This window comes from Thunnus albacares, chromosome 1 (assembly GCF_914725855.1).
Source record: "Thunnus albacares chromosome 1, fThuAlb1.1, whole genome shotgun sequence".
NCBI classification, from domain to species: domain Eukaryota; kingdom Metazoa; phylum Chordata; class Actinopteri; order Scombriformes; family Scombridae; genus Thunnus; species Thunnus albacares.
The window spans coordinates 20762400-20787266 of record NC_058106.1 but is presented as its reverse complement, the minus strand read 5'-3'; the positions used below and the strand labels follow the sequence as shown (position 1 = coordinate 20787266).

Genomic DNA, 24867 nt, shown 5'->3' with positions numbered 1-24867 from the left:
CTTTTCTGAAACGTGAGTTAATCTCTATGTTGTTGCCTGTGAAACTCTTGGTAGTGTAGCTGCTTTTAAGGAACAGGGCAGTGCGTAATGTCTGTGCGTAGCAAGTGAGTGGTTGAGTAAGAGAGCGAGCGGCAGAAAAGTGACGGTGAATGCGAGCGAAGCAGAGAAAAAGGTTAGCAGTAAGTTGTCAATCTGGCAGTAAGTGTACAGTACAGGCTACAATGTGTGAGTTAATAAGTGCTGCAGCTTCTCAAGATCAAGAAAAGTTATTGTTTCCCCAACTGCAGGAAAAGTGAAGGGGGTTAGCAACACTGGGTTAGCCTAACCCGACGATGCTAAACAAAGTATCAGAGTTTTGCTCAGTGCAACCGAACTTTGTAAAACAATATGTAACAAATAAATACATAGATATAAATTTACTGAATTGTTATTTATTAAAATATTGGTATTAAATACCAGATCAGACCATTGTTACCAATACCCAATCCAGGTATTTGAGTCAGTATAGGACCAATATCTAATATCAGTATCGGTGCATCTCGAACCTTGATCGAACCTTGATGAGATTTCGTCTAATTTGGCTGCAAAAACAAATGACAGCAGTTATTGTTGCACAGGCACAAGTGCATTCGAGAAATAGATGACCTGTTTATAAAGTCTGAGTGGTAAATATGTGGAGAGGAAAGAGGATTTTTTTTTGCTATCAACACAACTGTGTATCTTCTCAAAGCTGTAAGTCTGAAAATTAATAAAGATTAATCAAGAAGTAATGTGTTTGGAACAGAACATTTTTTAGGCAGGATTGACTCTAGAAATCAGATCAAGCAAGCTGTTACATGGTGGCACTGCTAATCTTCTACATGAGGGCTTATCAGACATGGGGTGGAGGCACCGTTTCACTCCTACTGCAGTCTGCTCCAGTCTAAAGTCATATCCGCTGGCATGCTTTGGGCATTTTCTGTTTCTCTGTAGTAGAAGTCAGTACATGACCTATAAGTCTGCCTTTTGGCATTGAAAGAGTTGTCTTCTTAAGCTAGATTTAGCTTAGTTTGTACTTTGCTTCATTAAAAAGGTTTTTCCTAATCTGAAGATGACAACCAGGAATTTTGATTGGTCAAAAACCCAACTGGTCTGTGTCAAAAACAGTATCCAGTTTACCTTTGCCATGTGTAGTCAGTTCTACATGTTTTTCCTCAATTGCTTGGTTGTATCGATTGCAGGTTGGGCGATTTCTCAAGACTTTCGGTACAGAGTGATTAACGACCTCAGTTGCTTCTTATTTTAGAAGGGAGGAATTTGTTCTCATGGCTTTAATCCAAGTTTTCCACAGAGGGCTAACACATGGTGGACTGTGTGTCAGATCGTGGAGTGGAAAAGGAGAATTGCACAGAAGGGAGAAATGAGGGGAAAAGTGCCGCTTATGATACTGAATCAAACCCAGCCATTTCCTGTATCCCGAGCCAGCTCTGCTCAGCACTCTCCATATATGGTAATGGTATTTGCATGAAGGGAAAGCCTGGGCTTATGGATCAGGACTAGTGTTGAAATTCCTTTGTATTAACTTCTGGGAAAAGGTCTGGTCCCATAGTTTTGGTTTGGATGATTATGTTTAATTCTCCGAGGGAAAACTAATCAAGACAAAAACTTCATTGATTCGTAATACTTCCAGTGTGTAGAATTTAGTGGCATCTAGTGGAACAGACTTGGCAGAAATGGAATATAACATTCATGAGTATGTTTTAGTTAGTGTATAATCACCTGAAAATAAGAATAAATATTTTTCTTGCTTTAGAATGCGCCCTTTACATCTACATAGGGAGCAGGTCCTCTTCCACGGAGGCCGCCATATTGCACTGCCATGTTTCTACAGTAACCCAGAACAGACAAACCAAACACTGGCTCTAGGGTCTTTTGCATTTTTTGCGGTCACTGTAGGTTCTCCTACACGCTTGGAAGGGGAGGGTGAAGGGTATTCAGTTGGTTGCAATATGCAACCTCACCGCTGGATGCCACTAAATCTCTCACACTGGTCCTTTAATAGCTGTTGCTACAATATCTGTCAAAATATCATATATTTAGTCCAAACTGCTTGCACTACATACACAATTTATTAGTGATGTCAGATGCTCAGTTCTTTACTGTGTCTGTGTTGCTAAGCTGCACTCAGGAGGAAGTCTGTGGTTCCATAGCGATGTTGTTATAGCCACCATAGACTCCAGTCGTGCCAGTTGTCCCCTGTGTGTATGTGTGTGTGTGTGTGTGTGTGTGTGTGTGTGTGTGTGTGTGTGTGTGTGTACATAAGACAGTAACTCAGATTTTCTTCAATTTATTGTATGCCAATGTCAATGTATGTACATCAGTTTTAAACGATGTCTACTTAGTTGATGTATGACTTACATTAGGTGTTAGATTCTTCTGTTTTTCTGTATTTTATACACTACAGTATGTGTGTTGTTGACTGTTTTACTGGCAACCATCATCGCCAGTTGCTCTTACAGGGATTAATAAAGTTCTGCTGTATTGGATGCACATACTCATAGGGTTATGCTTGTTTAATTTCAGTGTTAGCCACAAAACAGGAAAGTCCAGAATACAGTTACACATTTAAGGGAAAGTTAACATCTTCTTTAGCCAGATATATAAAAGAAAATGTTGTTATGATGAGGCAAACAGCTGCTCTTATTGCAGATCATTATCATACTATTAGCTTCTCAGACTGTCTGGAAAGAAACGTGTGTAGCAGTTTGAATTTAATAGCAATACAAAGAAATGTATTAATGATCAGATGCAGAGCAGCCCTCCTCACTTCAACACCAATATTACAATCACTTGAGTACAACAACCCTTCACCCCCGGCTGTTGAGGAGTGCGGTTGTTTTCAGGCACCTCCCAGGCGTCTTTGTGTGTTTGTGTGCAGCTATCCTTCCCTATTCAGCTTCTCCCTTTGTCTTTTGCTGTAAGTTAAGAATACTTTCTCAGTGCTCTTGCCTAAACAAAGCCTAAGTCAAAACATATGAAACAATCTTCAGAATATTTTGGTGTTCACCTCCTACGTTTACAGTTTATTACCTCTCCCTTCTTGAATCTGCACACTTTCATTCCAGACATAGCAGAGAGAGGTTAAATATAGCATGTTCAATTGTTTCCACTTAGCGGTTGGGCCAGCCCTCTCTCCTAACGTCTGTCTTTAGAGAAAAGGTCTTCATATGTCAAAGTATTACTTCTAAGAACTAGCTGTCAGTAAAAGGATAACCAGTAACTGCCAGAATAAAACATTTGAGTTCATTAGTAATATAAAGGAAAGTAAACGCAGGATTATTTCTCTAAGAAATTTTATTTACTGAGATCCTGTCAGCCCCTCAGAGAACAAAGTAAACTCAAATGAACTCAAAGTAGAAGAATCGCTGTATATCCCAAGAAGGTTATGGGCTCTTTTTGCATATCAGTGTCCTAAAAACAATCTAATCTTAGAAAGGGCGTAAGTGTGTTTGTGTGTGAGCTTTCTCTTTCAGACAATTCACGTCACAAATTTTCCTCTTAAACTCCTATCAGATGTCCAGATTTCCCCCCCTCTCCTTTCACTCATTGCAATGACATCACCCTGTCAACGTTGCTAAGGAAGGAAGGAAGGAAGGAAGTAAGCATCTCCCTCTGCCACACCTAAAAAGCAGTAAAACATGTTAATGGGCGTGATCTGGAGGATTAATCAAGCTATAATTTGCTGTTTCCCTCCCGAGGGAAAATACCCGCAAAATTAGGCTGAAAAAGCTGTTAACATTCCTTGCCATCTCCCATGCTACGACTGAGTCTGTAAAGTGGTTTTAATTTTGCTCTTGTAAAGAATAAAGTCACCCTGGAGGATATTAAGAGCTCCCTGGCCCTCCTCCTTCAGTTAGTAATTCACAGTTAATTAGTAAATGCACAATGACTTTCCACTGGTTTATTTTGCGCCGTGGTGTTACTTGTTGTGGCCCTTAATATTAACAGAGTTTTGTCCTGATATTCAGTATTTGTCAGAAAATTCAATGGAAGAACCAAAACCAACAACTAATTGATTTTTACTAAGAAGTATTCTTGCCCAACAACATTTAAAAACACATCATTGAGTCACACTGTTGCACTGAATGACACATTGCTTCATTACAATGAACATGAGCACTGTAGTTTGTTCTGAATCATTTCCACTTATTCAGTCCTGCTGGTGTTAATACTCACTAAAGCACCAAGTGTGTATTAATCAGCCGCAAAAGTGGTCTTCTACAGTGCCCTGGGGCGATGTAGTTGAGGGGTCAAGACACCAACCATGAACTGCAACGTGCCGATTTGACTCCATCTGGGGACCTTTGTTGCACATCATTCCCTTTCTCTCTCTCCTTGTTTCCTGCCATCTCTCTAAAAGCTCAAAATGCCTCAAAAATACTTACCCACCCAAAAAAACAAACTACAGTGGCTAGCTTTTCAAGGAAGTTATTGAGCCTTTTCTTTGGAAAGAAACTCTATGTTTGTGTCTATTTTTAAAGCTGAACAGCAGAAATGAATGGGCTTGGCCACAGGCAGACTGGGAAATTGGAAAAGCATTGAGAGACGGATTAATGCATTGTTGATTTTGGTCTTTTTATGCGATTTTTGACAATGAAACATAGAGAATAATGCCATTCTTTTAATATTATGTTAACTAGTGGAAGTTCAGATCGTATATTATTGCACTGTACACTATTATAATAAAACATCTCTTAAATTCAAAATTTCTCAAACAAATATTGCTTTTACTTTTGAGGGAGTTATGAGTACAGTGAGAGAGTTAAAATTTTCGTAAAAAATAATACAATTCTCTACATAGATTACAGTATGATGCTGTACTGCATCACTGAATGATTTTTTTTCCTTTTATTGTTTGCCACTCTGCTCCTTGCTCTCGCCACACTTCCTCACTAAAGAGAGAGGAAGTCAAGAGTTAAATTGAGTGTTGACTAATGTTCTGGATGCTCTCAGTGGCTTTGAGTGGTTCTCCATCCAGGAGAAAGAGACTCACTCCTCACAGCACATTGTGACCCTCGTCCACAGTAGCCAGACAACACTGACTCATAGCGCATGATGAATGACCTCAGTTCTCTGGAGACTCACTCGGCTCAAACAAAACAGGAACGTAGGCAGAAACCAGATTGTTAGGATGTGGAGAAAAGTTGGGTAAGAGCATCTTTAACACTTGGACAAATAACAACAAGCACTTCTGGGAATCTGACTTTGCATTATTTTAAAGTAAACACGGCTGGTCATGCAGCTGAGATTAGAAAATGTGCACGAATTGAGATTTTGTTGAAGTGATAATAACCGTTTTCCCCTTGGCTTTCATTTTGTTCAATTATCTCAACAGTGTGATGAAACCGCACTACCTCAGCCTCTGAGTGTGCTATTCATTCAATTCATGTAGCAGTCTGTTTGACCTTCATACCGGACTCTCGATGAGTCCACGCCATCTCATTGTGTCTTTCTGAGTGAACTAACAATTGTGCATTGTGTGTGTTTTTGTTTTGTTTCAGGGGAGCCGGGGGCACTACCGGTACCACTGGCAGAGCCACAATGTCAAACACAGCGGAGTGGATGACATGGTGCTGCTCAGCAAGATCAATGAGGACGCCATCGTGGACAACCTCAAGAAGAGATACATGGATGACTACATCTTTGTATCCTTCCCTCACAATCGCAGTTCACACCTCAGTGAGGAATTGCTGGGTTCTGTGTCATGCCTGCTATTCCCAGAATAGCTGAATGGTCATTCACAGTGTCATAGTAGCAGTGAGTAATAGGCCAGTGTTGGAAGGTGACGCCTTCCTCTGAGCCTGTGCTGTGTGTAGGAGGGCAAAGGGCCTCTCCGTATCCCCGGCCAGACCTCTCACTCCTACTCATTCTCTTAAAGAAGTCAGATTCGCTCTAGTTTTCTCTCACTTTGGTGCAAAATATGAAAGAAATGGTGTGAGGAAGAGCAGGTTGCATAAGTCTACAGTCAGAATCAGAGCGGTGTTGCTATCTTTTTTGAGCAGTCGTAATTTTTGATTGTGGTGTGCTGAGAGCTATCATTTCCATACAGCACATTGCACAAATGGGAGGTTAAGGTTTTTTAAATGTGCAGCTGTGGTGGCTACACACACACATAAGCTGTTCATGACGTGAAAAGAGTTGAAGAATGAATGAATAACCCCTTTGAAAAGCAATGGTGAGCGCTCTCAAAGCAACTCGTTACATAAACTTCGTCCACGCTTTGGCAAGCGTTGAGGATTATGAAATTTAGTAAATGCTGGCAGTTATAGGTTCGACAACTCTGAGTCAGGCCTTTGATTCGGTTCAATAAATAGCCGTAACTGTGAGGTCCCCCTGCCAAGGCTGTGGGTCACTGTAGGCCACCCACAATAGCAGCTTTATTTGCCTTGAGCAGCGTTTTGGCTTCAGGGCATAAAACCTCACAGTGTTACACGGCCAGTCTATTCTCTGTCATTTGTAAGAACTGGATACTTATTTAGTCTCAGTCCTGATCACCAAATACTCCACTGCTGCACACTCTCTCTTGACGTCATGGCAACCTAAAATTAAGTAATTTCTTTCATACCTCTCTTTGTAAAAACGTAATTCAGTTGTTTTGAGATTGTGTTGCCAGTTCTAAAACATTAATAATCTTAGGACGTTTGCACTTGCTTTTCATTTTGCTGTTTTGTTTGTTTTCGCTTTATGATCTTTAATATATAACCTCCTCAGACATACATTGGTCCTGTGCTCATCTCCGTCAACCCGTTCAAGCAGATGCCGTACTTTGGAGAAAAAGAAGTTGAGATGTATCAGGGGGCTGTAAGTATGATCCCATCTTCCCTTAAGAGACACATGAAACTATATGACTTATTAAGTCATTTTAATGGCTTCTGTCAGCTGAAAAGTTAAAACCAGAAAAATCCACCTCATGCTGTTTAAGATGGTAACAGTCTGAAGAACAAAGGCTTTGAAATGAACCAGGTTAGATGCAGTGCGAACTTTCCAGTGAGCTGGCGCAGATGTTGCCTGTCAGAAACTTGACTCAACCATTGAGAAGGCTTTGGCAGTACCTTCGTAGAACAGCCTATTCAAGTCTGCCTCCTCTGTTGGCCGGCCTGCTGAGAGCGGGCTTGTCTCCCTGAGCCAGGAGCACACTTGAAGGCTTTTAAAATCCCAACTGACTGTGAAAACACTCAGCGTTACACATGCCAAATTTAACAGTCGACTTTTGCAGATTACAGTTGTACTTAAGTGCACCGGGTTCAGATTTGCATTGTTTTCCAGTTCAAACTACAGGAGAAAGTAGCAGAAAAGTCATCATGGGGTTAATATAAGTGGGGTTAATATATACATGTAAATGATGTAATTCTATATATCTCATTAACAAATCCCATAAAAAGACCAAAACCAACTACGCACTAGTTCATCTCTTGATATTTTCTGTTTTCCTACCTTGACTGTAGCCCTCAGCCCCAAGCTTATTCATTCATTCTTGAGGCATACATATTTAAAAACAAGACACAAATATATCATTTTATTTTTCTTAAATGCTCAGTAATTTGCTGTAGTGTGCACTGTAGTTTTGGGCAAAAGTTGCTCAAACAGGAGTAAATAGTGTGTTTGTAAGGAACTATTTTCAGCGGCGGATTTTTTTATGCTAGTATTCACAGCAGCAGGAGGGTGTGCTATATGTGGGATTGAGTGAAAATAAACTATAGTGTCCATGTTCATGATAATGAAAAAACAGTGCAATCATTTGTGTGTTTTCAATATTTTTTGGGTAACAGTGGAGGCACAAGGGAATAATCAGACTTACTTGTTAGTTGATCTTGTTGGTATTGATGATAAATAAAATATAGAACATCTTCCTTATCCTTCAATGTGTTTTTGGCTTTAGTTTTAAAATTCACAGTCTTCACATCCTTGGATGTTAATGTTTGAAGTCAGATATTCCTGATATTATTTCATCGTAATTTGGCTCTCTCTTTCTTTTGTTAACCCTCAGGCTCAGTATGAGAACCCTCCTCACATCTATGCTCTGGCAGATAATATGTACAGAAATATGATGATCGACCGTGAAAACCAGTGTGTCATCATCAGGTAAGACTTTGAAACTATAATCACATACTGTACGATTCTCCAATGTCTTCACAGATCATGATCTAATGGCATGTGACAACCAAAACACACATGAGCACGCAACAAGAGACAGCTTGATTAAATTCTCCATTTAATATGATATCTCTGTTGACTTGCTGTTTAACTTGTTAGTTGTATGACTTCCACACCTTATAGCTGTCAGTCAAATCACCAAACATCCAGGATGGGAGAGAGTGAGACAAAGGCTGGAGATAGTAATCTGTGCAATGTGATCTGTGAGGAGATATGACAAAGCTGCTGCGCCTGAGCCTCTGCAGGTCATGATAATGGATGGGAGGGGCACAGGAGAACAGACGTAACAGGTTCCACCACATCATTTAGTACAGCTGACTGACCAAAAGTGACGTGTCTCCCTGGGAGTTTTTCCATCATAACAATTTCAGGTTCAGTAAAATGCAAATTAAGGAAAATAAAGATGCTCTAAAACACAAGTATGAAAACAATACTCAGTGAACAACTGGATGTGGACTCAGGATGTGAGTTGAAAACAAAGCGATTGTTATAGTGCCTTTTTTTCATTAACTTCCTGCTTTCAGGATAAAAAAACAGGAAGAACACCTGCATGATCCTTGACCCGGCATTCCTCTTTCTCTATTTAGGGATTTTTTAGATCGTTTTACAGTCTGTTTGTGTCGGTGAGTGTTTTTGAGGTAGGAAGCTGCACAGAGAAAAGTGTGGTGTCATGATTGAGGCTTTATCCTATGGTCCAGTCACCTGAGCAGTGTGGTTCCTATAGTGCTTACCTCATGATGAATGACCCCTGCTTCAGCACTTTAGCCCGTTGTTTGGACAGCGAGCAGTTGCTGGTTCAGTTTCCCACATAAAGGCACTGAGGTGGATTTTGTGATCGACTAAATCAGCAAAACAAAAGCATGGAAGTGGTTTTATGATGAACCAGGTCTCAGCAAACAAAGGCTGCTGTGAACTGCTGGCCAGGCAGTGTGGTCAGCATCGCCCTGTGTTAGCTCTTTTTCCTATTTACTAAGAAAATGTGTGAATTTACTGTAAGGGATATTCAGCATGAAGAGGTAGACGATTTTGACTATTCTTGCAGGGAAATTGTGACGTCTTCTATTCCTCTGTTATTTTAATGCCATTTCATTGGAAGGTTGTATACATTTAAGAGTGTATCTATTTATCATGCTCTTACTACAGCATGTGACTGCTGAAATTTGATATTATAAGGGTGAATTGTAGCAGGTGTTGTGTTGGTGTTATCAGTTTGGCACTCCACATCACAACTATGTGATGAAATCAGGGCCCTGACATCTTTTAAAGGTTCAACCACGACTTTTGTCATCCAAGAACCAACCTCTTCACATCTGCGCCGATCAGAAATACGTGATTTCTCAGTTTGTCGACATTTTCACACATGAAGCCACAAATTTCAGTCAACATGTCACCTGAACTGAGCAGCTCCTTAAACCTAATCCTACCAAAAAAAAGCAGGTTTATTCAGTGCGGGCTGGCTTATTTAATAACCGTCCATGAGCTCATTTCCAGACACAGCTGTGCTTTTCTTTTCAGAGGTGCCAACAGAGCAGGGTGCTGTTATAATTAGACCGGTTTAAGGGGACAATGTGTATTGAGAGATTGCCAAGATACTTTTAATGATTGAAAAATACAGCTTTAGTCAGAGGGTGTAACTCACAGTGGCTGTTGTGTGTATGTTGTAATTAACATAAGCTTCTTCACTTGTATTTACTTTTGTCTTTAAATGTCTGCCTGTTGATCTACTATTGCCATATGACTGACACAGCATCATACTTCTGGTTCGTGTTTTCTTTGTTTAAAAATAAGATTTCCATTATATGAGAACAACATCTAAATTTGACAAATCAATCGGCCTCCTGTATTTGAGGAATACAGTTATCTGGATGTAGATTAGCAAAATAATTTAAAGAAGTTGGATTATATTGTTTGGATTAACAAACAAAGGCCTTGGACTCATCTGCTTTTCTCATACTATCCTCTTGCTCACCAATTTCCAACCTCAACATAGATTATTTTAGGCTAAATGGACAATTGATTGTACTGCTTTGAAATGGGCTGCTCAGCAGTTTAGACACTGTACTGTACCAATGGTCGGATGTCTGACTCCTGCTGGCTTGACGCAGCGGCAGTCCAGAAACTGAGGCGTATCAGCAAACGCTGAACTTCAGTATGCGTGTAAAACAATAATAAAGGGAGGTGCTGCTACCAAAGCTGTGTCGCCATACTTTGCATGAAGTCGTATAAAGTCCTTCTCTATTCATACTGTAGAGATTTACCATGATTGAGAGCTCAGATGGTATCGGCACTTCAAAGACATTTTAATTATGTGTGTACACGTCATTTTAGGCACATTAAAAATAAACAAAATCCAAAACGCATGAGGATATTCTGTCATCGTCTGTGTACCCACATGTCTCCATTCTAATTATTTTTAGACAATGTCATCCAATGTGCTTGTTTTCTTTCATAAAATCTGCTCTAATGAGAAAAAGCTTTCATAACACAATCACAATTACAGCTTCAAAAGTCTGCAGAAGTTAATTATAGTCACAAACACTTTCACTAAATCCTTGTGGTAGTGTGTCATTTTAAGTTTTTTCCCTCAATTTGAAATGAAAAATATATTGAACTACTCACTTTTATCCTTCTTTAAGATTGTTAAATTGGGCCTTAAAAACAGATGAACGCCGGCTCGTCTGAATTTAATGCAAAAGTTGATGTTTTTAAGATACTGTGAAAGCAATGCTCTCTTCATCATCATGAAGAAGCCTGAGGAGTTTACTTAAATACTGTACATGTAAAGTCTAGTAGTTCTGTGGGAATGCAATACGCTTTATTGTATTTAAAACCCATCAAAACTAGAATACAGTGTTCATGTGTTTCTCTCATAACTGATTTCTGTAAAGATTTATGAAGTTGATGCTTAAACCCGGCTGCTTCTTGCATTGTTTAACTTATGTCCTTGTTTGGCTAATAAATGTCTGCGGAAGTTAACAATGCCTTCAGCATTAGAGCACCACAACAATGAGACTCGCCCTTTTGGGGGCTTAAAGTGGGACTCAAACTCCCACTGCAGCTTGTGCTGAAAATAGCCCTTCGCAGAATAACTTGCAGGAGGAGAAACAATATTCTCAGATGGAGCTCTGGAGGTTCGTCTGACATTAAACGTAAAACTGAAACTTAGCATGTTTATTACCCGACCCCATGTTGTTACTTGAGAAGTAAGTGTGCAGCAAGGTAGCCCAGACAATACTGAGGATCTGAGAGAGAGACAGGGAGTATATAGGGGGAGGGTTACAACCATATAGAGACTGCTGTGTAATAGAGTGGCTCCCATGACTTCCTCTGGCAGCCCCTAACAGTCTGCAGCTGTGGTTCTCACAGAGGCATTACCAACCTGACTCTACTTTAAGGCCCAGAAGAAAAAACAGACTCCACTGCCAAACCACATATGTCAAAATAAGTATGACCCTGGCAAAGTGAAAGGCAAGGAGGAAAATAGACAAGTGTAGGGTGTGGGAAGAGAGAGATGAGGGGAAAAATCTGTAAATGTGACAAAACAGAATTAATGTCCTTATTACTTTAGCATTCATCTGCCCAGATGTGCGGTGGCCTATCACATGTTGAATTAAATTTAGCTTCAACTTTCCCAAAACTCTTTTACTCAGTAAAAGGGGTGTGTACACATTTCACCTGTTTATTCAGTAGATTCTGTATGACTGATTAGTTCTAGGTCGTCTTTTCTTTGGTTGAAACATGTGCACAAAGACACACATACACACTGACACGTGCATTATCCTAAGAATGAGAGGAACATTATCATTTTTGTGGTGTAAGTAAGAGTAAATTGCATTTTTTGGTCACTTTTATTTGTAACAATTCAAAGATGTTTTACAAATGAAAAGGAAAGAACGAACCTCAATAAAACACAGGATTCAATATATTTAACACTCTATTGTCTTTATGTCCATGTTGCCCTTAGATTTATCCCAATCCAGATATGATGGCATCCTCATTGTATCCTGCTGTTTAAAGGATAGGTTCACAAGATTGTATATGTAATATTTTTCATCTAGATGCTCAAAAACCTTAATATGATCAATAATTGTTTTGACTTGAGTTACAGCAGGATTTTTAGCATCTAAATGAAAAATACTACATACATGATCTACATTGTTGGGACATGGAAATCAAAAATAAGCTCAAACATCTTCATGACAATGATAATCACATAGCATGAATATCCTTAATTAAATAAAAATTGTTGATGTAAGAGATTCAAAATTATGGAGCTGCAAACATCCAGATAAAGTCACTCAAAGGACACAACCCCACCCCATTATTAAATACAAAAATACAATGGCTGTTTTGTATCAAATACCAAACAGCCTTCCAGGCCTGCATCAATCATTTAACTTGACATCCAGGCATATATGCAGGTGTCACATGCTATAACTCAGTGCATCAGATGAATTTCAAGTTAGCTCAGATTACATGTATGAAAAAACACGTGCCTAAGCTTTGTCTGTTTTTCAGTGGAGAGAGCGGAGCAGGGAAGACTGTGGCGGCCAAATATATCATGGGCTACATCTCCAAAGTGTCAGGGGGCGGACCCAGAGTACAGGTGAGCACTTCTCGAGGACGCTATGTAAAAGATGCGTGAAATGTTTGAGATGTTTGAGCTGTCGAGTTTCATAGATTAAATGATAACTCTGTAAATATATTTAAGAAATATTACAATGAGTCTTTTGCAATGCATAATTTTGTGACTTGAGTTGACAGCAAAAAGCAAATACTAATCAAAATCTCTTTTAAAATCAAATCCCTGCTCATTAAATAAAGGGAGCAGAGATTCATATCTATACTGTATAATGACAAGAAAAGCATCTTCATTTACTGAGACAAGGACTCGGTATGTAGATGCTTTTCCCATCATTATTACCAAACATTCAACAGAGAACATTGATTGTGATTTTTTTTTTTTTTTAAATTAATGGCTCTCATTTAATCAATCAATGTCAAAATATTTTATTCTTTTTTGCACATCCTACTTGGAGAATCATTCACAAATTCTGCATTACATGTAATGTCAGTGTAGACTTATATGATATCAAACAACCTGTTGCTACTTTCAGCCCTGGACTCATTTCCTTTCCTCAAACCCAATGCTCCTCCTCTTTTCATCCTCACCCTTATACCCCATTATCAGCCCATCAGCAGCCTCTTATTCACCCAGCGCCCCCCCCCCCCCCCCCCTCCAGCCATCTGGCAGACCCCCACACCAGCAGATGTCCTGTTCCTAAGCTTGATAAAGATCTAAGTTTCATGAGGAAATGCCTGCACCATGATGGCATTTATATGTAATCCACTCAGAGCTTCTTCCACCAGGGCGATATTAGAAATCACCTACAGAGTTTAAGTTTGAATCAACAGTAGGACTGGTAATCTATGACTAAGTCCTGAAGTGTGTTATTTAGCAGTATTACTCTTTTTGAGTATTCAGAGTTGCAAGTCGGAGTATTAATGTTTGCTTCTAAAGCAAACACACACACACAAACTTCGTCATTCAGCATCACTTCTCATGGTTCCTTTCATCTCTGCACACACTCTGTGATACGTACAGTTATGCAATGTTTACGGTGTGTGTTCACACGTGTGTGAGAATAGTTTTGAATAGATAATAACTCCCATGCCAATATTCATCTGTTAGACAGTTACCATCTTCACAAAAACTAATCCTATCTATTAATAATTACACATAATTATTTCTTGAAAATCAAAGTTATGGTTAAAAAAGTATTTTTTGTAACATCTCTGGACAATGTGGGAAATGTGCTCTCACTTTACTTGTTATCTCTTTGATGTGATACTGTGTGTCCTGCAGCTCCACAAATAAATCAATCATGTCAAAACATAAACGATATTAGTGTAGTGTAGGTTGCCTATGAAAAGTTATTTATTATAAAGTAGTAAGCTAATAACTGTGTTAATAACTAAGTGTGAACTTCAATGTTTATTTTTTCATTTCATACAGGACTAAGTTCAGGAATGCAAAAGAGTCCACAAAATAACTTTCTCCCCGCTTCTGTGTACAATACTGGAAGTGGGAATAGCTCTGTCTGCTGCACTGATTTAAAACTCATGTGTTTCTGACATGCAGATGGCTCACAGGAAAGATAATGTCCTCCAGACTTTGTGCGTCTGTCTGTGGATGTGCATCTGTGTGTGTGTGTGTGTGTGTGTGTGTGTGTGTGAGTGGAAAGTTCCAGAGACGTACACACCAGCTTGTCGGTGAGGATGTGAAGAGCGTGGTGTCTCTAGCTGCTGTACAATCTGTGTGTGACGTAGCTAACAGTTCATTGCGTCTGTCTCCTCGCAGCACGTCAAAGACATCATCCTGCAGTCCAACCCGCTGCTAGAAGCTTTCGGTAATGCGAAGACTGTGAGGAACAACAACTCCAGCAGATTTGTAAGGCTTCATTTCTGTGTTGGCCCTTCCACATTTTGAATATCAGAGCACCTAACTTTGTGTTACTGGCATTGACGTTTAATGTGGCTCAATTTAAAAGTGGTTCTTGTTAACCAAAGAAAACATATGAAAGTCCATTTCAAAGAGTATAAACTTACAAGCAAAAGTTAAAAACAGGAGCGGTGAATTGAAAACTTTCATTTTGAAAATCTTCTCACATCCGAAAACAAGCCTGGATGACTCTGGGATATTTTAAGATAGACAAAATTAGAATAACCCACTCACAATGCAAATCCTCAACTGTGGAGGGAAATAAACGCACTAGGTACCAGTTGGCCAGGAATAATATGAGGACTCAACTTTTCTGTGGCGCACCTTTGGATCCCAGCTGAGACGTTGGAAAACAAAGATTTACAGTAACGGCTTTTCTTCTGTTTTCTGTTTTATTGCCTGAGGCTGCAAACCTCATGTGTGTCCTGGTTAACCAGCGCTGCATTCTAAGGACACACTGTACAGAAAGACATACGTGCTGAACCACTGAGGCACATCTTCTACTGCTTACAAAGGAAGTTGGTCAGCAGGGACCTGAAATTAAGGACAAGCACATTTTAGAAAAAAGTATTCCCTCAGAGCTTTTTCGGCTGAGTTTATTGGTTCAGTGTTCAGGTTAGCATACAAAGCAGTATTGTCTCAGGAGTTGGGATTTTTTTGGTCTACTTTTGGGGAAATGAATTTTGGTTTGGCACTGATGGCCTGAGATCAGTACTTTTGAGGTAGTGTCTTTGGATAAATAGTGTGTCTGTTCAGTTTTGGGTTTCAGCTTGACTGGGACAGTCAACAGATATTACATTACAGGCTTGTCTGGAGAACAGAGCAAACACAAAATATGCACACACACACACACACACACACACACACACACATATACACACACAATACAATGCTAGCAACCCCAGAATAGCCAGGTGCCGGTATTTCAGATCTTATAGCCGTTGCTTTAAGCTTTACTGCAGCCCGCTCCAATAGTAAAAACAAATCATGCTTTGATCCATCAGGGGAAATACTTTGAGATCCAGTTCAGCTCCGGTGGTGAACCAGACGGAGGGAAAATCTCCAACTTCCTTCTGGAGAAGTCACGTGTCGTCATGAGGAATCCTGGAGAGAGGAGTTTCCATATATTCTATCAGGTAAGACTTTCTTTTTTTTTTAACTGAGAAGCGATGAGGAAACATTTGGCTCATGAAGAGAGTCTGTGAGGGAATTTCAGGACACGTTGGATTAGACGTGCCATTTGGCTGCAGGGAGAGGGTCAATCTGTTTTCATTGTGCATGGCTATAGGGGCCCCTGGAAGAGATCTGAGAACTGTTCAGGCTTCACATGCAAAGTGGAGCACAGAATATAAATATAAACATGAAAAAGTATAAAAATGAGACTACACACAAGCCTTGTGCAGAGGCTTTGTCTATAACTGCTGCCTACGCAATTATACACAATAAATTTTCTCTGTGCAGTTGATAGAAGGAGCCAGTGGAGAGCAGAAGAGCAGCCTGGGGATCACAAGCCTGGATTACTACAGTTACCTCAATCAGTCTGGCTCCTACAAAGTGGATGACATCAACGACAAAAGCGACTTCCAGGAGACAGTGGTACAGTACTAACTTCACGCCTTCGGTTGTGTTTCAAGTGCCTACAATAAGTTATACTAGTCTTGTGCCTAACGTGCGGTTCACAATCTTCCCTTTACATTCCACTCTCTCCCTACCAGTCCTCTTTTGTTTTCTTTTCCAACAGTCTCCTCCTGTTTTTGTTTACCAGTCAAACCGCAACAGGAGTAATTAGAGGACATGAACTAGGTACCGCAGGAGTGAGTGAACCCACACTGTGGCCCCTGATTTAGCATGATTTTTTCCTTTGCTTTCCCAGCATGCCATGGAGGTGATTGGCATCTCAGCAGAGGACCGCTCCATGGTGCTTCAGATTGTGGCTGGAGTCCTGCACCTGGGAAACATCAGTTTCAAGGAAGCAGGCAACTACGCTGCTGTGGAGAGTGAAGAGTGTAAGTAGGCTCACGTACTCTGACCTGTTCGGGAAAGAGTTGAACACTAGTTTGTTTACTGCTTTTATGTGGTTCACCCTAAAACAGGTAGCAACAAACTACAAGCTGATGTTAAAACTGAAAATGGTGGTGCTATTTAACATTTGGCAAAGTACTATCCCTGATAAAGACAACAAATACACAAAACTGTGTGTGTCAGTGGGAAAATTAGATGAATTTGATGTGCAACGCTCCGTTTCATTGTCCCTCACAAAATTGTTTGGCAGAAGATTGTTGGTCAGCCTGGTCAGACTCTGAGAGAAGGTTATAGGTTGGTAGCAACTTTTAAGGAATATAAGGCATAAGGCATTAAAATAAGTCAAGTTGTAACGAAAACACATAGGCTAGTGGGTTTGAGAAGCTGACTGGCTGCCTCCACAGTATGTTGATGACAGTGGAAATCAAGTTTACAGCTGAGCACACAGGGCAGATATAGCACTACTACAATCTAACACAGTTATATAGGCAAGAGTCATACTGTGTATTTAAGTGTCAGTGTTACTCTTTTATGTGTGTGTTTATAACAAGACTCAGAGTCTACAGCCACACTAGTGGCTCTTTGAGGCAGTTCTGTGAGCTAAATGCTAATGTCAGCATGCTAACAGGCTTATGCTGATGTCAAGCAGGTGTAACGTTTACCATTAGGCTGATGAGAATGTCATTAGGCTAGATGAAAAGTCACAAGATCACTAGAGTAATTGTAAATCATCCTCTGGGGAACATGAATGTCTGCACCTAATTTTGCACCAATCCATATAATACTTGTCAAGAAATTTCACTGGATAAATAAAAACTTTGACCTGTTTGGTGGACCTAAATGACAAGTCAGGGGATCACCAAAATTGTTAAGATTCATCCTCTGCAGACCATGAATGTCTGTACAAAACATCACGGCAATCCGTCCAACAGTTGCAGACATATTTTAGTCTGTACCAAACTGGTGGACCGACCATCTGACTGCCTGATATCCCTTAAGTCTTGCTGTTAGCAAGGCTACAAAAGAGACAAATAGACCTACAGTTCAGTGGTTATGACTGAGGCTGAAGAGGCTGGTGCTGATATCCAGCTTAAGACTCAGATGTGGTGAATATCTTCTTCTCATTGCAGTCTTGCCTATGTGAATGTCTCTCCTCTCTTCAGTGTCCTGAGCTGCCCTTCTTCAGTTGGTTTTGGAGGATATTTCTCTCTCACCACTTTCACTCCCTAAAATTTTTATTGTGTTAATGCAGGGCTGCAGCCAGTACTGTCTGGAGTAATCCAGGCCCTGCTAGATTACCAGAAAATAAAACACTATTATTGAAGGTCTGGACATATTTTGTCAGAGACAAAAATTACTTGGAAAAATACTTCTCCCTCTGTCCCCTTCCCTCTTTCCTCCTCTTGCCTCATTTTTCTTTTTCTTTTCCTTTCTCCTACCCTCTCACGCTGTGTCTGCCGTGATCCTAAAACTGTCCGGTCTGTATGATGCAGATGAGAGTGCAGTTGCCAGTGTACAAAGCCTTAGTCTGTTCTGTGCAGACGTAACAGCAGCGCTTCATAATCTCTGCCTTTCCTGTTCCCTCCAGTCTCACTTCCTGTGTGTTGTATATATCCAGACCCCCTGTCCACATGCGAAACTGCACCGGCCAAGTTCACATAAACATCGACTCACAGTCAGCGAGAAGAGTCAGTGCGTCAGCTCTTGTTGAAAGAAATGTTGAGACTACTTGTACAAACCATTTAGACATTAGGCTGGTTGGGACATTATTTCTGGTTGAAAGTAACTTTATCCTGACAGTAATGTTTTGTATAAATTAGTACTTGAGGAGGAAATCTTTGTTTTTTAAATGCTCTTCCAAATTACAAACAAAAAAATCATCATTTACATACTTTAACCATCTAGAATATTCTAAACATTACCTGTAAATTTTCTCTTAAGTAGCTTCAGCATAATATTAAATGTTCATTTGATGCTGTTTGACAACATCACATATATATTCTGCATCTGCTCGATCAAATGTTTCATCATCTTTGTATTGGGTAAAATATTAAAATCCAAGATGCAATTCTGTATGGTTGCATCATTCAGCATAAAAAAAAGCTTTCATATCTGTGGAGATCTTGACTAGAGTTGTGAGTGTGATCAGGGCGTTCCTTGGCTCTGAGTGAATTGTAATTGAGATGTTGTGTTAATGTACCGGATCAAATTAATCCGTACAGAAGAGTTGAGAAAGTCCTTCAAAGGAATAGTTCAACATTTTGGGAAATACTGTTATTAGTTTTCTTTCTAAGAGTTACATGAGGTGATTACAAATATAAAGCTACAGCCAGCAGCTGGTTAGCACAAAGAAATTAAAGAAAGTATGGCAACTGGCTGAGAAGTAGTTCAGGTAAAACCACAATCAGCCAATCAATCTTTAGACTTTGATTTTTGTATGAACCAAGATATAACGTGTTAATTATTAAGTGTTAGCTGTGCTGATTGGCAGTTTTTGTTACCTTTGCAGGCCTACGGAGCAGGCTAGCTGTTTCCCCCTGTTTCCAGTCTTTGTGCTAAGCTAAGCTAACTGGCTGGTGGCTGCAGCTGCGTATTTATTGTACAGATAGGAGAGTGGTATCAGCCTTCTCATCTAAATCTGTGAAAGAAATCCTTTAAAAACTGCTGGGAAACCCGGGCATAGAAAATCCATCGCAGATGTGATGTAACTCTTAATAATCTGTAAAGGTGTGACAGTCTTATCAGGAATGTCTCCATTTTCACAGCGGATTTGTTCATTTTCTATGAACAGATGTCAATATTTCCAATCTTTTGATCATGGTTTTTGAGACACAGGGTTTATTTCATCTCCTTATTCTGTACCACCTTGGCTAAAGAGCCCCCACACCGGAACTTCAACATGCAAATATCCAAAATGTCATTATTCAAAATTATTATCATCAAGAGCCAAGCAAAGTCAATATTATAGCAGTAAAGCACTGAGTGACAGGATTGTTGTATAGGTGACGTCACATGCTCGGCAAACTTCTGTACAGACAACACCCCTTGCGATTTCTCTCATTGTCCACCACCACTTTGACTAACAAATTTCCTGCAGGGAAACTCGTACTCTTATGAGCATTGTTCTCGAAATTCACCTAAACAGCCCGTGTAAGTCTTCAGGCTATTGTATGCAATCCATACCTTTCCTGCGTAACACAAAGGATAACTTTTCCTAATGTTTTAAGCTGGCGTACGGTCAGTCACACCCTAATGTCCCAAAAGGGGAGCTACTGCAGTGGTCTGATGCATTCCCAGACACAGTGAGTCTGCAGGCCTGAGAGCCATTTCCTTTTAGGGGAAGTGAGTCACTGTAATAAGGCAGGGAGGGGCTCTCAGGGGACGGCATCAACGCCAGGTCGCGGCAAAAGATATGCTGTGTGCTCAACACACTTCTTTAGTCCAAAGCTATTCTTCTATTTTGCATCCAGCAGTAATTCAAAGCTCATCTACTTTGAATTCTCTCGAGGAGATGTTTAGTTTCAGTTGTGTGACCACAAAACGGCCCCAATTTTGTGGATTTACACCACAGTCGTACACAATGAAATAATGAGTCGAAGCTTTTCTGATTTGTCAGACTAGATCTATTGATAAGAGTATAAAAGGTATACGGAACACAGTGGTTCTTTCTGCTATGCAAAGGTTACATAAGGCCACCTTTCGAATGAATGCAGTCCTGCGTTTGATTTGCATACTTGTTTTAGCAAAGGGAAATGTCTCATTGCTATTTAAGAGTGGGACCCAGCACTAATGTGCTGCTTTATTTCGCTGTTTTCCACAATAATTGATTATTGTGTGTAAATTAATGCAGGATTAAAACATCTGTCCTGCCATAAAATGTAATTATGCCAGTTGAGTGTACACACTCTGAGGTTTATCTTAAAAGAGGAAAATTAACAGTTGAACTCTTCTATCTTTTTACAGTTCTAGCCTTTCCTGCGTTTTTGCTTGGAATTGACCAGAACCGTCTGAAGGAGAAACTGACCAGCCGCAAGATGGACAGCAAGTGGGGAAGCGCGCTGGAGTCTATTGACGTGACACTGAATGTGGAGCAAGCGTGTTACACACGTGACGCCCTCTCCAAAGCCCTGCATGCACGTGTGTTTGACTACCTGGTTGAGGTATGATTGCTTCAGTTTAGTTTAGTTTAGTTCATAAATAAATAATAAATATCAGAAGTTGTAATAAGTAAAACAAAAGCTGAAATAACCTGTAATAAACCTTTATCTTGTAACACAATCCTTTGTTTTCAGTCCATCAACAAAGCCATGGTGAAGGATCAACAGGAGTTAAATATCGGAGTGTTGGACATTTATGGATTTGAAATTTTCCAAGTAAGTGTTTGGTCGTTTCACATGCTGACACATGTTTTACTCTGTAGCAACACATAAATTAGATTAACAGGTATTAACTTTGAGCATTTAAACAGATTAAACACAAAGGATAAGACTAATTTATAAAGTATGTGGATTAAGTTCCATCTCCTGATTGCAGATTGAAGGCAGACATCAACATGCCTTTCTAATCTGATTATGTGTTTGTTTAGTTTGCTTAATGGAGTTGTTGATAGGACTGGACAAACTAAATGGAAGTGTTTTTGTCTTCTTTTGGTGTGCAAGAGCTCTAGGCTCCTAATATGAAGCACAGATTGTTAGTGTGTACCATGACGTGACATAACGTTATCCCCTCTGAATAATATCTAATCAGCTCCACCAGCTTTGTCTGTCGTTCACTTTGAAGGTCCTCTCTTTGTATACACAATGTAAGAAAAGGTCAGCTACATTTCGATGACCACAGGAAGATGCAGACCACCACCACATAAGGCTAATGCCGAATGTCCATTGTATGTGCTGTGAATTGCACAATGCGGCCCTTCCTCTTATACCAGGCAGCCTGCATATGGCTCCCGTGCCAAACAAAGCCCATTGAGCTTAGAGGATTTCCGTACTCAACTGAAGACAAAACTCACTTAGTCTGTATGGATTTTATTAACCATGTTGTCTCTTCATTAGAAAAATGGATTCGAACAGTTCTGCATCAACTTTGTGAATGAGAAACTCCAGCAGATATTCATCGAGCTGACTCTAAAGGCAGAGCAGGTGATGTTCCTCCAGACTCTTCTTCTTTTTGGTCTCTATTTTTTATTACCAGCCTTATTAGTTGGTTTATATTCTGACTCTGCACTCTCCCACTGTCTCTTTTTTGTAGGAGGAGTATGTGCAGGAGGGCATCAAGTGGACTCCCATTGAGTACTTCAACAACAAGATCGTCTGTGATCTCATCGAGAGCAAAGTAAGTCAACCATAAGTAAATAATAAAGAAACTATAATGCTGATTGTGTATGACAAGAGTGCACAATCCTCAAAATGTCTTATTTTAATAATACGAAATGTTTAGAAATGTCTAATCTGCATGTGCATCTCAGCACATGCAACATATTTTTTTACATAGCTCATGAGAAAATAGTAAAAATGGATAAAGAAAATGCTCTATTTTGCAATGGTAAGAAATTTTGATTTGCTCTGATGCATTGCCATAACAACATGCACATAACACACCTGGGAACAGAGAAGGGAAATCACATATATGCAAAAAACAAGACAGTTTTTGAGATATCCTGCTAAATAGCAAACAGATAAACAAACAAAAAAACAAAAAAACAAAAAAACAAATAAATAAACTTTTGAGAGTTGTTAATCTGAAAATATAGTGCTGTTTTCCATTTGTCAACTTACATTCACAACAAACAAGGGTATCAATAGTCATCAGGTTTTTATAAGAAACATTTGGTAGTTTTATTATCCTTGTGAATGTAAACTGAGTTGCACAAGTTCCTCGCCAAGTTTCTGCTCTGTTGCCATGACTAGTGACTTAATATCCTCAAACGTGCCGACATGCCTCTTAATTTGATTTATCTGTCCCACTGAGAGGTCTAATCCATGAAATCCACAACAAGGGTTTTAAAACAAGCCTCTATCTGAGAGGAGCAGGGGATCTGATTCAGTGCCTGACAGTTTAGCTCTTTACACCCAGACCCTTTTTGGTTAATCCAGTGACAAGTTTGCATGTGTCCTTTCAACAGAGACTTGTGTTCTCTGAGTTAGAGACACTGTTACCACTGTGCACACTAAAGGCCGCTGATTAGCTCTGGACATGATGGAGCCAAACAGGGCTGTGTATTACTCCACTGATTTGAAGATTTAGATTTAGATTTGTAGCTTTTACATCTCCTTTACATGCATAATTAGTGTCGAAAAGCGCGATTCTTTATGTGTTTGTGCAACAAATTTTGTATTGAGTTCTCATTTAATACATAATAATAATAATAATAATAATAATAATAATAATAATAATAATAATAATAATAATAATAATAATAATAATAATAATAATAATAATAATAATAAGAAGAAGAAGAAGAAGAAGAAGAATAATTATTATTATTATTATTATTATTATTATTATTATTATTATTATCCCATCAGCTGAAGTGACCTTAATTTATTTCTCTAATTTTTTTAATGATATTTACTATTAATCATCAACTTCAAATGCTACATATTAGTGCTGCAACTACAATTATTTTAATTACAGATTAATCTGCCCATTATTTTCTATAAAATGTCAGAAAATTGTGAAAAATGCCCATCCCAATTCCCCAGAGCCCAAGTGATGTCTTCAAATATCTTGTTTTGTCTGACCAACAGTACAAACCTTAAAAATATTACATTTACTATCACAGAAGACATTACGTTTGAGAAGCAGGAACAAGTTCATATTTTGGGGCATTTTTGCTTGATAAATGAGTTAAACGATTGTTAAATTATCAACATTGTTACTAATTTTCAGTCAATTGTTTTATCTCTGGCACATATAAGCCCTGGAGACAAAAAAATGATATTCAATCAACTTCAGAATATGTAACGTCCAAGCTAGTAACTTCTCTGAAAAACATGAATGCAAAGTGTTTTCCCTGTGGTCTCAGAGTCCCCCTGGCATCATGTGCATCCTGGATGATGTGTGTGCCACCATGCACGCTGTGGGCGAGGGAGCTGATCAGACCATGCTGCAGAAGCTGAGAGTCCAGATCAACACTCACGAACACTTCAACAGCTGGAACCAAGGCTTCATCATCCACCACTACGCAGGCAAGGTCAGTCTGAGTGCATGTGTTTGTTTTGAGGAGTTTGGTACATTTGTCCTCTCACAACTCCCAGTGTCCCTGATAGTTCTGTTTAAAAGGTATTAGCCTCAGCTGGTATGTTTTTGATAAACAGAACTCGGCTTTGACATAAACATCGCACTTCACCGACGCTGGTATGTCTTGGTTCACAAAACGGTGCAGTACAAAACAACATTTAAAGCAAACCACATACACTTGGCCTTGGTATAAACTGACTATCATGTTACTGTGTGCACACAGTCTGCAGTGTGGAACTGACAGAAACTTCTGGAAATAGAAAGTTATTAAAGTGTCATTTTTTATGGTGTTGGTATGGGAGCTGTTCCTGTTGCTCCCTACTTGTATGATCTGTCATAAATACCAGTTCTGCAGCTGGTAATTTAATTCTGGAGTTGCTGTCGTCATCTTCATCTTTTTAAGTTTTTCCCATCTAATTTAACACTCTCTCCTCTCTTCTGCACCTTCTTTGTGTATTTATAAATGCAGTCCCCATTATGTAACAGCGTGACACATATTAATCCACCTCATTTCATTTGAATATTGCAGCTGATCAAATGTTTTTTTTTTAACATTCGTTTTCATTTTGGTGGTCTTGGCCGAGGTTGTCCTGTGTCATTCTCCAGATGTGTGGTGGCCTCAGCTTGGTACACATGCCGCAGGCTTAATGAGCCATGTCATAAAGACTTGAGGGGGCTCCCATGACCGGGCTTTAAACATTCCTCCAAGCTCTGCCTATAGTGTAGGAGAAATAACACAGTTTAATTTACACACTTTGAAACCACTGCTGGTTTTATAAGGAGGCTAATCCAGGGAGGTGTAAAGCTTGGCTCTGCAACCCATCATTTTCTTCTCCCATAAAATTCAAGCCATTGATTTAGGTCGGAATATCAGTCAAAATTTGATTTTTCGCATGTCTCATTTTGCTGCA

At 39.5% G+C, this 24867-nt stretch overlaps 1 protein-coding gene across 3 annotated transcripts in view; it reads left to right on the top strand.

The window, feature by feature from the left end:
* myo1ea (myosin IEa) overlaps nucleotides 1-24867 on the top strand; it is a 53770-nt gene that overhangs the window by 12844 nt on the left and 16059 nt on the right. For all 3 annotated transcript variants that reach the window (XM_044348943.1, XM_044348934.1, XM_044348953.1), the window contains exons 2-14: nucleotides 5541-5684; nucleotides 6751-6840; nucleotides 8027-8121; nucleotides 12712-12799; nucleotides 14555-14644; nucleotides 15700-15831; nucleotides 16157-16291; nucleotides 16569-16701; nucleotides 20681-20877; nucleotides 21010-21090; nucleotides 21769-21855; nucleotides 21965-22048; nucleotides 23742-23909. In XM_044348943.1, the coding sequence (XP_044204878.1) occupies nucleotides 5541-5684; nucleotides 6751-6840; nucleotides 8027-8121; nucleotides 12712-12799; nucleotides 14555-14644; nucleotides 15700-15831; nucleotides 16157-16291; nucleotides 16569-16701; nucleotides 20681-20877; nucleotides 21010-21090; nucleotides 21769-21855; nucleotides 21965-22048; nucleotides 23742-23909 (1524 nt within the window). The remainder of the gene's footprint in view (nucleotides 1-5540; nucleotides 5685-6750; nucleotides 6841-8026; nucleotides 8122-12711; nucleotides 12800-14554; nucleotides 14645-15699; nucleotides 15832-16156; nucleotides 16292-16568; nucleotides 16702-20680; nucleotides 20878-21009; nucleotides 21091-21768; nucleotides 21856-21964; nucleotides 22049-23741; nucleotides 23910-24867) is intronic.